The 16,250-nt window shown below is 42.9% G+C and overlaps 1 protein-coding gene across 1 annotated transcript in view; it reads left to right on the forward strand.

Annotated features, from left to right (window-relative positions):
* The window catches only part of CDKAL1 (CDKAL1 threonylcarbamoyladenosine tRNA methylthiotransferase), a 543,702-nt gene extending 529,359 nt beyond the window's left edge, over window positions 1-14,343 (forward strand). Inside the window, exon 16 of the mRNA XM_084796106.1 lies at window positions 13,497-14,343. Coding sequence (XP_084652232.1) covers window positions 13,497-13,697 — 201 coding nt within the window. The 3' untranslated portion in view covers window positions 13,698-14,343. The remainder of the gene's footprint in view (window positions 1-13,496) is intronic.
* The last annotated feature ends 1,907 nt before the right edge of the window (window positions 14,344-16,250 follow it).

Below are 16,250 nucleotides of genomic sequence, written 5' to 3' on the forward strand. Positions count from 1 at the left end.
AGTCCCACAAGAATACCAAGCTACACGCCATAACGTACAAGCAGTGAACCTAGTGCAGACCCATCAGCCTCCCTGCTTGTCGGTTCAGTCTCTGTGGGCCCCTATGAGCTCAAGTTAGTAGATTCCCTGGGTTTTCTTATGGTGTTCTTGGCCTCCCAGGCTCTTTCTTCCCCATCTTCAGCAGGATTCCCTGATCTCTACCTAATGGTTGGCCATGGGTCTCTGCATCCGTTCCCATCTTGCTGGATGAAGCCTCTCTAATGATTATGCTAGGCTCATGTATAGTCGAGTATCATTACAAATCATTTCACTGATTTGTTCTGTTTTGTTTTTGGTTTTGGTTGGTTTTTTCTTTCCTTTTTTCCAGTTATATTTGGTTCTGTCCTAGGTCTCTGGGATATTCTGCCTCTTGTTCCTGGCCCTCCAGGAAGTGTTAGGAATGGGCTCCCTCTCACGGCATGGGTCTCAAGTTGGACCAATCATTGGTAGGCCACCCTCACAAAATTACCGCACCACTTTTACCCCAGTACATATTGGCTATAAAGTAGTGGATAATCATGCTGCAATCCTTGGACCTAGAGAGGATAAGTAACAAAGATGGCTCAAGGGAGGGACACATGAATCTAGGGAAGGAGAAATAGGATAGATATTGAGGGTAGACTGGGGGCAGGTGAGGATGGGAACAGGTGAGATCAGGTTGGGGAGTTTGGGGGGGAAAGAGTACGGCGAGAGACAACCAGAATTGGGGTAGGGTTGCATCTTGGGGATGAGCTAGAAACTTAGTACACTAAAAACTTCCAGGAATCTGTGAGGGTGACCCTAGCTAAGACTCCTAACAATGGGGGATAAGTGGCCAAATGGGCCATCTCCTGTAATCAGACAAGATTCCCAGTGGAGGGACTGGGACCCCAACCCAGCCACAAAACTTTTTACCTACAATTTGTCCTGCCTACAAGATGTGCTGGGGTAAAAGTGGTGTAGAAATTATATTTCTTATTAAATGATCAGATTCAAATTCCTTCTCTCCAACCCTACCTGTGGAGCAGCTTTAACTTGTATTAATGCTACTCCAATTTAGAATAAATCATCTCAGGTTTCTGCTACTATCCTAGGCACTGATTATAGACTTTAGATCAAAGTGTGGCCCTTCGTTCCTTCTTTATGCAAAGGCCTGCCTGTGTGTCAAGGGTGGATGAGAGATTTGCATTAATGATGCTTACTGCAAGAGGTGGGTCTTGTAGTTTGTATTTGAAGATTTAAAATGCAGTTATGGTAGAGATCACTTTCTGACACAAAAATACTTTTATATTCAAAGCAAAACTCCAGGCCCTTAGGAGACGCAGGCTGACAGGAAGTCTTACTCACCATGAGACAGGGGCTATCAACCCTCATCTCTTCCATCCTCGTTAGTTTGCACTTCAAGCTGTTAACTGTGCTTCTGAGTGAGGCATGAGACAAATTTACACATAAGAAATGTCTTCAGTCCCTTAGAAGAAGTTCAGAGCTTGGAAGTGTTTTCATGTCTTCTGAGTCAGATGAAATGTAGACTCTCCAGGAGTCACAGTGAGGTGACAGGTAGATACCGGTTTGTTTCACTGGGCACAGCCCACGTCCGAGGGGTGGGCATCCTGAAAGACAGGGGTCACCGAGGCCATGCAGGGGCACGTCAGATCTATTCCTTTGGTGGATGTCAAGGCAAAATTATTCAGAATATAATCTGAAATTCCTTTGATCATACAGTCAGTAGCTTAATAATTTATGCTCAATCTTATTAGTAAACACAAGCCTTTGCTATCACCAAAATAAGATGTTAAAAGTAGGATATTAAGATTAGAGCGAGATTGTGTGTTATATTCATGTTTAAAGTTTTTTCCTTGCAATTTTAATGGTCTGATAGCAATTAAGCATTTGGGGTGAGGGGTAGGGAAAACAAAGTTCATCTCAATAATATCTGATGTTGAATCACCCATGCCTAAAAGGAATACAGGGAAGCTGAGAGTGTATTCTCATTGTGACTGTGTGTCAGGTTTTCAAATGAAAAGGCCCAATTAATTCGTAAATTCAGTATGTTGGTCATGTATATTCCTCTGTGCTTATTAGGCTGACAGGCTCTGCATGTAACATCTTAAACGTAGACATCAGGAACTAGAAGCGTCCTTTGCTTGCAGATAATCAAGACCTCCTATTACAGTAGCATGTTCCCAGGTTAGGAGATGCCCAGAAGAATAATTGAAATAGTTTGGTACTGTTGGTCACTGTATGTCCTGTTTCCTCCTAATGGCATGAATCACCCAATCATGGGGAATGACATTGCCTGCCAATCTGAGAAAAAGAGCTGGCACTGGAACGTAATCGCAGGGCCCTGGCAACACCTGCAGGTGTTGGGGACAGAAGAACTCATTTAGAAGCTGCTGTACATGCTGGGAAGGCAGGTGGTGACTCTCTTACAGGGCTGTCTTTCATTTGAGCAGAACCAGTCCAACTGTTCTTCATTAAAATGCATTTTGCAGCATGTTCTAATATAAGCATGTCAATTGTGTATGTGTGCGTGCACATGTGTATGTGTGTGCTCTGAAAAAGTGCAGCTATACCCTGTACAGCTACAGTCTCATTGTGGCTCATAACTGTAAGACACACAGTGAGAAATGGCTAGCATGACCTAGGACTTCTGCAGAGAAACAGGAGTTGACACTGTTACCTCACCGGGAACAGCATCTAAGAGGGTACATAAAGCCTGTTTGCTGGAAACCTGGGTACGTGTCAGTCAGTTCAATAATCATGATGTACCTGATGCTACGTTCTTACTTACTTACAGTTGACCATGCATATGTCTCTGGTGTGTGTTGCCCATCACAGGGCTAAAGCCTAGCCTCTCTTCCCTACTCATCATACTGAGTTAGGTGGCTGACTTAACAGCTAAGTTCTACCTACTCCTATGCTGGATAGCTTGGAGGACAAAAAAAAGACTGTAATGTGAGGCCTACCATGCACATGGCAAGCTTCCAAAATACTGGCATTACTGCTTCCTTCTGGTTCTATAGCCTCCTCTGTGTGACAACTCATCCTCAGTCCTCTTGGTAAGGAGGCAGGGCTTCAGGGGAAGTCACCAAATGACCTGACCTCCTTCCTTTGGAGACCAAACCAACACAGCTCCCAAGAAAAGGATACTTGCAACTGCTGAAGCCAAAATACGGATTATAGAAGAAGAAGTAGAATGCGGTGCCACTTACCTAACAGCGGCTGGCTGCCTTCCAGGAACCGTTCCCTTATTGGAGTCCAGTCTCTGATGGCTCCAAGTCCTGTGGGTAGGACAAATCTGGTAGTTTGAGAGGTCTCATGGTGATCAGAGTCAGGTCTGTGTTAGCTGGAAGGAAATGGCTTAGCTGAGGCTGGGCCTTGATGGTCTCCTGTTCTCCTACCCCCCAGAGGCTTCCTGATCAGCCAGCTGCACAGCTGCCTGCAGCTGCTCTGCCATGTGTGAGCACCGCAGTCTTGTTGGAGTGTGTCCTCCTGTGCTGAAAAGTTGGTTCAACTCTGCCAGACTTAGCACACATCCTCATGGGAGAAGAGCATGAAGGAATGTGCAGCAGTGAGCACAGTAGGCCCACATTTTAGTCACTGGAACTGTGCATATGATGGCTCTCATAGAAAAGAGGACTTTGCAGACATAGCTAAGGAAGGATCTTGAGATGACAAGATTACTCTCGATGACCTCAGGATGAGTTACCGTCTCTGTGCTACCAGCTTTGGAATGCAGAAAAGAGCCACAGGCCAGGATGCAAGCAGCCTCCTAGCCACCTAGGAATGCAAAGATTGTGTTCTTTCCCAGAGCCTCTGCAAGGAATCCATCCTACCTACAGCAAAATCTTAGAACACGTGACCTCCACAGTTCTAAGAATAGTTTTGTATTGTTTAATATCCCAGATTTAGGGTGATTTGTTCAAGTCATGTTAGAAAACTAATCTATAACATGTGCAAATTACTTCTCTTGTGGCTGTGATAAAACATCTGACATAACCAGCTTAAGAAAGGAGGGTGGCCTAGGGTCATGGTGTGAAAATCAAATAGAGTCTGTCATGGCATGAAAGGCAGGCACGGTGGCAGGGATGCTAAGCTGCCAATCAGGAAGCAGAGAGATGCATGCTGGTTCTTAGCTGGCTTTTTTCTTTTTCCTCATTTTATTCGGCCCAGGACCTCAGGGATAGCACCTCCCTTATTTAAGGTTGTAGTACCTCACAGGTGTGTCCTGAGCTGTGTCTCCCCCGTGATTCTAGACCTAGTTGAAAGTGGAGATTCACCTTTACAATGTACCATTTCCTCACCAGTGAACTTGTCCCTGACCCTGATGGTCTAATAGGAAGTACAGGAGGCAAATGGCACTTTCCATGGAAGGCATGTTTAAATAAACTATGAATATGTGGGACACTAAGGAACAGGTGGATATCTCATTGTCCATCAGCTAGCACTGCCTCCTCCTTGGTACTGACCCTGAGCATCTGCTGGAGAACTGAGGAGACCTGCTCAGGAGTCCCCATAGGATAGGGCAGGAGGAAGTACTTACTGAGTGCATATGCGCTGTGCTAGGGACAGCATCGGACATGCAGGCGGGTGATAGTTGACAGGGTTTTTCTAAGCCAAGCCCCAGCTTCAGTTCAAGCCTGAGAAAATAATAATGAGAAGAGACGAGGGGTATGGGTGGCCTTAGGAGCTTTTCCTAAGGCTTACTTCCTGCCTCACAGGGAGCCTTACTGCTCAGTAAGTGCTGACTGCTGAGTACACCTTCCTTCTCATGGGCTAATGTCTGTGAGGACATTACTATCTTGGTACTGCTGCTAAGTATTAGAGAACCTCGTCTTCACTTCTCCATGCCACGTCCCTGAATACAGCAGCAACAGCAACCTGTCTTATGTACCCAGAACCCAGGCAGAGTCCCTGGCGTATCTTCTGATCTTTAACACCATTTTAAGCTAGAGGTTAGTATTCTTATATCATAGAAGAAATAATTAGACTTGGATCACATGGCCAGCTAAACTTGGACTCAGAGTTCAAAGCTTCACCCATTCGTCATACTGCATGCCTCCTGCTGCTATTTGTAATAAACCAAAATACCATGAGTGGATTAATCATATTTGGAAAGCAAATAAAATGGTAACTTTGTAATTTTACAAGAACTTTTTGAGGTCATTTGCATAGACCATTAGACCCTCAGAGTACTGTGGAATGCATTGATCTCAGTTGTGCTTTGAATGCCCAAAGTACTTTATGCATACCTCAGTTCTCATAACAACCCACTGATGCACAAATACCGATGTTCTGGCATCACCACCTCGTAGGTGAGGAAATGCCTGTAATGAGAGCAGACTGTGTCTGAGAACCTCATGGGGAGCTGGGAGTGGAGTCCAGGCTCCTAGAGTCATGGTACCAAGAACATACAATAGTTAAAGACCCCTTTTTCTGTCCCCACCAAAACATGCATCCTTCCTCGGGAAGGAAACAATCAGACCCAGCCAGGCTACCACCCCAGCTGCCTTTACCTACAACTGCTTGAAATCTTGGCTTCTGAAATCTTGGTTTGAGATCTTGGCTTCATCCTAGGACTTTGAACTTAGAAGCTTGTTGCTGTTTGGTTGGTTTGGGGTATATACATTTGCTCTGTCTTTAGCTGATTTGTTGCTTTGTGGGTGTTTGATAAGCTATACTCTGGAAAATTAAAATATGTAAATCTCACCTGTAATCCTAGCACAGAAAAGCTGAAGGAGAGACTTGCCTTCCAGGTCACCTTGGGCTACATACCATGGTCCAGTACCATGAAAAGCTAGCAAGTAAGTAGGATTAGAAATTGATCAAGGGAGCAGTGAGACTTCCAAGGATGGAGAAGCACTGTAATCATAGTTAGCCTGGTGCGTGGTGGGAATGCTCACCATATCCCTTAGTCTGTGAAAATCGGATGAATTTTTTTGATTGAAAAAATGTTACCCCTGCCTTGTTTTACTTTTTTTTTTCTTTTTGAAAAAGATGTTTCTGAGAATTCAAATTCTTAAAAACTATAAATATCAGAATTGATTGTTTCAATTAGCAAGAAAATTTCTTGAATTGTTCATATTAAAGAGGCATCTTGAATTTTAGGAATAAGTATCTTTACGGTAGCTAAAAGTCTGGACCTTACTGGTTTGGTTTTGATTTTGGTACTATTGGCCACAGTTAAATTTTTCTCTAAACTACATTGTATTCCTAATTCCAACTTCATTTATGTTAGATATCTACCCAGAAGTGGGGCTGGACAGATAGTAGCTCTGTATTTGGTTTTCTGACGACCCTCCACCCTGTTCACCATAGCAGGCTTACTAATTTACATTTCTAACAGAGGTGCTAGAAGAATTCCCTTCACTGCACATCCTCACCAGCATCCTTATTTGGGGATTTACTTATGGCCATCGGTTAATTTTATAGTTACATTCATCCTAACTAGAGTCAGATGATGTCTCATTGTACTTCTGATTTGCATGTCCTTCATGGTTAACGATACTATATTTTTTTTTCATAGATTTGCCATTTGTATTTCTTGAGAACAGGACATTAGCCTACTCTTTTTTTAAAAAAAAATAATTTATTCACATTACATCCCAATTGTAATCCCCTCGCTCTTATCTTCCAGTTCCCAGCCTCCGTCTCTTTTCCATTCGATTTCCCTCCCTATGTCCTCTGAAAGGTGAGGTCCTCCTCCCCCACCATCTGACCACAGCCTATCACGTCTCATCTGGATAGCCTGCATCCCCTTCCTCTGTGTTGATAGGAACTCTCCCCTAAGGGGCAGTGATGAACTCGAGGGCACCAAAGTTCTTGTCAAAGGCAGTTGCCCTCTCCTCCTCAAAATGGAGAATGAGCTGACTATTGGCTACATCTGATCAGGGGGTCTAGGTTCTCTGCATGCACTGTCCTTGGTTGGTGTATCACTTTGTGCAGGCCCCCTGGGTCCAGATCTGCTGGCCTTGATAATCTCCTTGGAAGCTCCTGACAATACCTGCCCTATCTTTCCATGCCCCAACTCTTGCATACAATCACAGCTCTTCACCCAGATACTCCACACTGGGTAGAATCTCTCAGAGGACATCTATCTTAGGCTATAAGTTAGTACATACTAAGTGTGTCTTTTCTGGGTCTGGGTTACCTCACTCAGGATGATCTTTTCTAGTTCCATCCATTTGCCTGCAATTTTCAAGATTTCCTTGTTTTTAATATCTGAGTAATATTCCATGGTGTAAATGTACCAGAGTTTCTTTAGCCATTCTTTGGTTGAGGGACATCTAAGTTGATTCCAGATTCTGGCTATTATGAATAAAGCTGCTATGAACATAGTTGGGTGAATGTCCTTGTTGTGTGGTGATGCATCTTTTGGGTACATGCCCAGGAGTGGCATAGCTGGGTCTTTAGGTAGCTCTTTTCCAATTTTTCTAAGAAAATGCCAGATTGATTTCCAAAGTGGGTGTACAAGTTTGCACTCCCACCAGCAATGAAGGAGTGTTCCCCTTTCTTCACATCCTCGCCAGCATGTACTGTCACTTGATTTTTTTTTTAATCTTAACCATTCAGATAGGTGTCAGATGGAATCTCAGAGTTGTTTTAATTTGCATTTCCCTGATAACTAGGAATGTTGAGCATTTCTTTAATATTTGATATTCGACTGTTGAAAACTCTGTTTAGCTCTGTACTCCCATTTTTTAATCTGGTTATTTGGTTTGGTGGTATTTAATTTCTTGAGGTCTTTATATATTTTGGATATTAGCCCTTTGTCAGATGTAGGCTTGGTAAAGATCTTCTCCCAGTCTGTAGATGGCTGTTTTGTTCTGTTGACTGTGTCCTCTCCCTTACAGAAGCTTTTCAGTTTCATGAGGTCCCATTTATTAATTGTTGATCTTAGAGCCTGAGCTGTTGGTGTTCTGTTCAAGAAGTTGTCTCCTGTGCCAGTGAGTTCAAGGTTCTTCCCCACTTTTTCTTCTAACAGACTTAGTGTATCTGGTTTTATGTTGAGGTCTTTAATCCACTTAGACTTTAGTTTTTTGCAGGGTGATAAATATGGATCTATCTACATTTTTCTACATGTAGACATCCAGTTAGACCAGCACCATTTGTTGAAGATGGTGTCTTTTTTCCATTGTATGGATTTGGCTTCTTTGTCAAAAATCAAGTGTCCATAGGTGTGTGGGTTTATTCCTGGCTCTCCAATTTGATTCAATTGATCAATCAGCCTGTTTCTATGCCAGTACCATGCTGTTTTTATTACTGTTGCTCTATAGTACAGCTTGAGATCTGGGAAGGAGATACCACCAGAAAATCTTTTATTGTACGGGATTGTTTTAGCTATTCTGGGTTTTTGTTGTTGTTGTTGTTTTTCCATATGAAGTTGAGAATTGTTGTTTTAAGGTCTGTAAAGAATTGTGTAGGAATTTTGATGGTAATTGCATTGAATCTGTAGATTGCTTTTGCTAAAGATGGCCATCTTTACTGTATTGATCCTCCCCATCCATGAGCATGGGAGATCTTTCCATCTTCTGCTATATTCTTCAAGTTCTTTCTTTAAAGACATGAAGTTTTTTTTTTTTTCATACAAATCTTTCACTTGCTTGGTTAGAGTTACACCAAGATACTTTATATTTTTTGTGGCTATTGTGAAGGATGTAGTTTCCCTAATTCCTTTCTCAGCCCATTTGTCATTTGTATTTATCAAGGCTACTGATTTTTTTAAAGTTGATTTTGTATCCAGCCACTTTTCTCAAGGTGTTTATCAGCTGTAGGAGTTACTTGGTAGAATTCTTGTGGTCACTGATGTCTATTATCACATCATCCATGAATAGTGATAATTAAGTACCTGGGATTCGTTATATACTCTTAAGGTTAACCCTTTCTCCAATGAATAGCTAGCACAGTTTTTCTCTCATTCTGTGTGTTAGGTCTTCACTTTGTTTTCATCACTGTGAAAAACCCTCTTAATTTGATGTCCCCCTATTTGTCAACTATGGGTTTTGTTTCCTGTGACCTCGAGGTCATATCTAGAAAATCATTCCTCATGCCAGTATGGCAAATTGTTATCACTGTTTTCCTCAAGTTGTTTTGGTTTCGGGTCTTAGTTTTAGGTCTTTGTTCCATTTTGATTATGTTTTGTTATTTGCTTGTTTGTTTATTTTGTTTGTTTGTTCTTTTTTGTTTTTGTTTGTTTGTATTGTACTAGATGAGAGATATTGTGGTTGACAAATTCACATTTGATTGTCCATTTTCCCAAGATCATTTATTAAAGATGCTCCTTTTCTCCAGTAGATATTCTGGGAGATTTAGTTGGTGTTTCTGCCAGTACTGAACTCCATTGATGACTGTGACTCTGCAGTATGTTTTGAAATCAGGGAACTATGCCTCTGGATTTGTTCTTTTGGTTAATATAGATTTGGCTGTTTAGGGTATTTTGTGTTCCAAAGGAACTATAGGATTATTTTCTACAGTCTTATGAAAAAAGTTGTAACTTCTGACAGGGATTTCATTAAGCTTCAGTATTCTTCTTCATAATATGATCATTTAATAACATGAAACCTTCCAACCTAAAAACCCAGGAGGTTGTGTATATACATGCCTCTTTCATTCGTTCCTTCTTTCTTTCATTTCGTTGTGTTTTGTTATTTTCATTTCAGAGCTCTTTCACATCCCTGGCTAAGTTTTCTCCAACATATTTTGTAGCTGTTTGTAAATGGAATTGCTTTCAGGAATTTGATATCATCAAACTCATTACTGACAAATAGAAAGATCAGATTCTGCTACGTTACTGAGTATATCAGTTTTAACATTTTTTGATTTCTTCAGATTTCCTTATGTATAGAACCACATCATCTGCATACAGGATCAATGTGACATTTTCCCATTCCTATCTTTCTTTCGTGTGTGTGTGTGTGTGTGTGTGTGTGTGTGTGTGTGTGTGTGTGTGTGTATGCATGTGTGCATATGTGTGCCACTACACATGTGTGGAAAACAGAGAACTATTTTCAGAAGCCAGTTTCTCTTTCTACTGTGTGGGTCTTGGAAACCAACCCCGGTCATTAAGGCTTTCTTTCTGTGCTCTTTTCATGTATGTTTCATCTATTTCTGCTCTGATCTTTCTCCTAGCTTTATGCAAGGCCTTGAGGTGCGCCTCTCTCTCTCTCTCTCTCTCTCTCTCTCTCTCTCTCTCTCTCTCTCTCTATCTCATTGTTCTTTTAAATTCTTTATCTGGCCTATTTTTCTTCCATTTCTTCCGTTTCCTTGGCATCTAGTCCTTGTTTGGAGAGGCCATGTTACCTTTTGTTTCGACATTTAAATTTGCTCAGGTGACTCTGTTACTTGGCAGGCACAGTTTCTCCCCGTGAGTGGCATTCTCCTGAAAGTATATCTTGGGTGTTGGTTTGTTACATAGGCTTTGATTTTCATGGAGCACTATAACATTGATATGATCTCTCTGTAGTTTGGCTGTGGTCAGTGAGTTGGAACATAGAGGAAGCCAGAGGAGCAAAAGTGGGGACACTGCCATTTCTGCCAGTCCTGATATAGGGAGCATTCAGCCTAGGGTACTCATTGAATTGTTTCTACTCCTATAATGAGACTTAAAGTATTATTTAAAATAATACTAAAGAAACACCACTATTGAATCTGGCTCTGCCATACAACAGTACAGGGCCTGAGCCTCAAACCAGTCAGTGGTGGGATAGCAGCAGATACTTAATAGCCCACTCAAGGACATTTGTTTCTTGTCAGCTGGCCACAGTCTGTGGTGGTGGCTGCACAGCCCTATCAATGTGTGCCACAGTGTATTGTAGAAGCCAGAGCTGTGTCACTTGGGGCCACCTCCTCATCTGTGCTACTTTGAAGTGATCATGCCTTCTGTTTCTTCAGCTGAAAGTATGCATTCTTCCTGAGGTTGCCATATGTGAGTGCTGTCCTTGCTTCTATTTTAAGGTGCTCAGAGTCAGTGTGTAGGTCTCTGATAACCAACCATCAAGAGTTTCATTGCATCCCAGAGTCTGTACCCAGAATCTCTGCTGCTGTCACTGTGCTTTAAAAGGAATAGACTAAATTCTACTCTAAACACTAAGGATATTGTTTGGCTGATAATGAGAAAAAGAGAAAAAAAGTTAACAAAGGAGGAGATGCAAGATGGGGGAGGAGGAGGAGGAGATGCAAGGGGAAGGAGGAGGAGGAAGAGGAGGAGAAGAAGAAGAAGAGAAGAAGGGGAAATCAAAACACTCAGCATGCGTGGTAGTTCCCCCACTTATGAGGGACAAGGAAGAGGATCAGGAGTTCAACACAAGATGGGGCTACATGAGACCTCATTTCAAAAACAAACAACAACCAAAATGTTGAGAGACTTATGAGCACTTGGAGGGGCCACAGGCAAGGTTAGTTTTCTCTATAGTAGAAATTAGACTACAAGCCTAGCAAAAAGACTCCACAGACACAGTGCTGGCTCTCTGCTAGACAGAGGAAAAGGACTTTTCAACGTGATTAAACAGAAAGGAAAAGAGAAGGAGGAAGTCTGTGCCTAGGAAGAAATGAAAGTGTTAAAACTTATTCAAAGAGGAAAAATAAAAAAGAAGGCATGGAATTAGATGGTTACCAAAGTCAGCCATGTTGGTACCAGCATGATAATAAAATACCAACTATGAAAAGTTCATTAGGCTGAGAACCACGTTTCCCTTTCCAGTGCTTGGTATAAAATAGGACCAGTCATCTCCAGTCTCCATAGCTCTGAGCATAATTACCAAGTGTATAGACAGGAATGTGAGTCAGTTGAGTCACATGATACATGGAAGCAAGGTTACTTGATGGCATATGCACACATTAACAACAGTACTGAAACTGATGGACACATCAACGAAGTCTTACAGGTTTGATAGCAGTTTCATACAAACATCTCCTAACGAGTATTAAAAACTACAAACCCATTATGAACTCTTTTAGTCAATTGAAGTAGAAGCTTGTAGCAGACAGCACACAAGCCAGCCTCACAGAAGAGCTGTCTCCTGGAGGCTGCAGCAAGTTAGGTATAGCACTGCCCGCCTTCTACTGTGAAAGGCTGACTCCATTCTATGGTGTGTGGCTACCTGTTAAGGACTCCCAGTGGGTAGAGACTACCATTGGGAAGCATGGGCCCAAACGCTGGAGAAGCAAACAAGGTTTGACTATAGCTGGGGTTAAAACAGACACCCTGGTATCCAACAACTTTAAACTCCCAGTCAGTCTTCTATAGTAAAATCAAGAGTTCTTCACATGAATCAGGTATAAATGTAAGCTTAGAAATTAGGGCATAAACATTTGCCTTCATTTCTGTTCTGTTTTAAATTGTGTGTGTGTGTGTGTGTGTGTGTGTGTGTGTGTGTGTGTGTGTGTGTGTTGTGTTGTGTTTCATGCATGTGAATGCAGTAATCTCTTGAGTCCAGAAGAGGGCATCAGATCTCCTGGTGCTAGAGTTACTAGTGTTTATGAGCTATGTGATGTGGATGCTGAAAACTGAAACCAGGGTCCTCTGCAAGAGCACCAAGCACTCTTAATCACTGAGCTGCCTCTTCAGACTACAACGTTCTGTGCCTTATACTCAATTCATCTGAATTTAAACCTTGCTGAGTTTGTTTTTGTTCTTGTTTTTAAATGTTATTCAGTTCTTTCTGTCCTTTTGCCTTTGTCCTAATTAGAGGTCTTCAGGTCTTTAGTATCTCCCACTTCATCGATTGCCAAGATGTGCCTGCATCCCTTCCCTGGCAGCAGTCAGTGTTTGTAGTGGGGAGGCCCTGCTTCCACGCAGGAGACCAAGGTGCTCATGACTATGGGTGCTCAGAAGGGAGGAACAAGAGAATCCAATGGACTCACGGACAGCTGTGCTGCACTGCTTCCACCCTGCCTGTCCTTCATCCTCTGTGATCGTCCCATTCACGTGTTGCATCAGCCCTAGCAGGGGCACCCATGCTATGTGGGGGCATTGTTTCAAAGGAGGTGTATACTATGAAAATTCACATACAATAGACACAACATGTGCTTTGAACTATTAAAACTTCCATGAGAGTAGCAGGTTTCTTCATTCCATTCCCCTCTTGCCAAACTAGAAGAAGCCTTGCTGAGTGGAGTGCTCCCTAAAGCAGGGCGGCCATGACGGCTCACCCCTTGCACTCACCTCAAGCTGGGTTGCCCAGGCTTTTCTGTCTGGCACACCAAGGTAAACAGAGGGGGTTCTATGGACTGGGCCTCTCTGGTCACTCAGACTTTTTATAGACCTACCAGGGGTCTATAAAAAGCCTTCCTCCAATGGTAGACCGTCTTGTAATGTCTGCCCTCAAGGATGTGTTTGATAAAATGTCTTCCATGTAGCTTAAAAAAAAAAAAGCATCCAATTGTGTCAATGTTGAAAGAGTAAGGAACCATGGCTAATATAAGCTGCAGGAATCTTTTTTCCTGAAAAGTATTTTTCTTACCTGTTTTTCTATTTATAGGAATTCAGAAATAGGCTTGGGAATCATCTGCATTCGGCTTTAGACACCCGTGCTGCACCTCGGCCTGACTCAGCGTATTCCAGAATGGTGCCACAGATGTCCCACCACGACTGCGCAGTGAGGGTAGCTGCGGGCCTGGCTCTCATCGCTCTTCTTTGTGCATTTCTGGCCAGAGTCTATGCTTACAGTGTAGCTAAATGAAGCATCCATAAGGAGTAAGTTTCTAATTAGAACCCTCAAGAAACAGGAACGCAACTACACCAGTTCTCAAGAGCCGATCATGTGAACTGCTCACACTGCCTTGTCTGGATCCCTTCTTAATGAGGCTCGCCCTGTCTCACCTCAGACCAGAGGACAGCTTCTGGAACATGTTTTTCTCATCAAACTCCTTTTGACTTCTTTTGAGTAACAAATGCAAATGGTTGCTTTTTTTTTTTTTTTTTTTTAATCTCCCGTCATTAAGTCCCAACCTAAGTGCACACAGCGGCCTGGCCATGCTTTCCTTGAATGGAAGAACACCCAGCCCTTAATAAACATCCCTCTGGCTGTGTTTGCAGTCCTCAAGCTGCAAACATCTTTTTCACAGCAGGTGTGTTCCTCAAAAGTTTATATAGAAACCTATTTTGGGAACTTGGACCCAAGTCTGCCACTTAAAGGACTCTTCCTGGCGTTTTAGAAAATGCGAAGAATCCATGCCTGTGGCTCCCACAAACGTTCAAACAACCCATGTTCCTTTCCCAATGTGCTGACTGGACACGCTGCACTTATATTTGTGACCCAACACCAGGAGTCTCTACTGACTGAACTGACTTCTTTCACAATAAATGGAATTGGTGCAATGAGCAAACCCTGTGTCTCTTGGACTTTAAGTGAGGTTTTTTGATTGGGTAAAGGGAAAGCAAGCAAATGCCTTTAGATAGGATTGTTTTCCTCTCTAGACCTGTCCCCTCTGTCAGTTCTTCCTTACATGTGTCCCCTAAAAAAGTTCATCCCAAATTGTAATGTCATCAGTTGTTGAAAAGAAAAAAAAAAGCGCATATGCAAATACTCACACATGCACACTCATTGCTAACATAATCCTCCTAAAGCTGCCACATGCTCCCTGGAAGGACTCACTGTATTGAGGGCACCTGCAAGCCTGCCTCTGCTTGCTCTTCTTTTTTGCCTTTTTTTTCTTTCCGGTCAATTACAATGTAATTAAATGAAGCATCTGTAAGGAATAAGTTTCTAATTAAGACCTTCAATGAAAAGGAAAGCAACCAGTCAGTTCTCACAGGGCAGTTAAAAATCAGCACTGGGGAAACGGATTAGTGCGTAAAATGCTTGCCGTGCAGGTGGAAGAATCCGAGTCCAGCTTCTCAGACCCACAGAGAACCAGATGTGATAACTGTGTGTCTTTATAATCCAGCTCCTATGGCAGCATGGAAGGCAGAGGCAGAACACCAAGAAACCCGCAAGGCAGAAAGCAAGGCCTAACACTTGAGACTGTCCTCTGACCATCATGCACATTTGAAATGTGTACATACCTACATTCCCACACATCATGTACAATCACTGGGGCAGCAGGGCGGGAGCCTGCCACTGAGTGCCTTTTTTGAACATGAATAGCTATTGCTTTGATGATGAGCAGTGAGCTCCTAGCAAACATCAGAATACTTTGCCAAACAGAGAGCCACACTACATAGGACAGAAAAAAAAAAAGCTTTTTCCCTATAACTTATTGGAGGCAGTTTTTCTCCCTCCTTTTTCTCACCTCTCTCTTCTGCCTCTTCTTCCTTCATCACCATCCCTTCCTTCCCTTTAACTCTCTCCTTCCCTCTAGCCCTCTCCTTCCCTCTAACCCTCTCCTTTCCTTTCTTCTAGTTTTCCTCCATTTTTCCTGCCTGTGCGAGAATGACACACCCACATATTCACTAACCCCACAGCCCTAGTGATGCCAACACAGTCCTCAAAAGCTTTCTGTTCAGGACTCTCCACACCTATGACTCCACAGAAGGACCAGCCATGCCCTGTAGCAGAGAACTGTCACACACAATGCCCATCACTCTGTTGGTAGTTGGCCTACTTAGGGGACAGCAGTGGCCTGCAAGTCTAGCTTGCTCTTTCCTTTGACCTACTGCTGGAGGGAGGGAGGAAGGGAGGACAGAAGACTGTCGCATTCTACATTGAGTCACTGAGAGGGTCTGAGTGTGGCTGAAGCAGCAGCAGGTGTGGTTGCCTTGCCATCTCCCCTCTCCTGTCTGGTGCAGCTCTCTTGCTGTTCCTCTGAAGCTAAGCATGCTCACATGCATTTTTTAGCAGTGAATATTATATGCAAAAGTGCTGTCTTTGAGCATCTGGGTGAAAACTAACTGGTGTAGAGGTGGCCTTGTGTTAATCTCAGCACTGTGGTATTGGTGGGCTTTGTGGCTGAATGAAATTTTCCTCATCCAGGAAATGTTTCAGATCCAGCTACATGTGCCTCAATGAGCAAGAAATGCACTGCTGAAAAAGCTACTGGGCCTTCATGGCTGTCTCCATATGACCTGACTCATACCAACAGTCTGCCAAGATAGGACAGGACCTGTGGGGTGTGTCTCTCTCCTTTTAAGAAGGAACCATAAGAAGAGATGCACTACTGGAGTGAAAATTCATGGAAGAAAATTTAACTTGGAATTCCACAAAGTGAGTTACATTTGAAGCCAGCACCAGGCGGCCATTCAGACAACTTCCCACCCATTAACTCCACCACAGAAAACACATCTGCTGTCCCTA

Source organism: Acomys minous, assembly GCF_964271855.1.
Source record: "Acomys minous genome assembly, chromosome: 9".
Classification (NCBI taxonomy): domain Eukaryota; kingdom Metazoa; phylum Chordata; class Mammalia; order Rodentia; family Muridae; genus Acomys; species Acomys minous.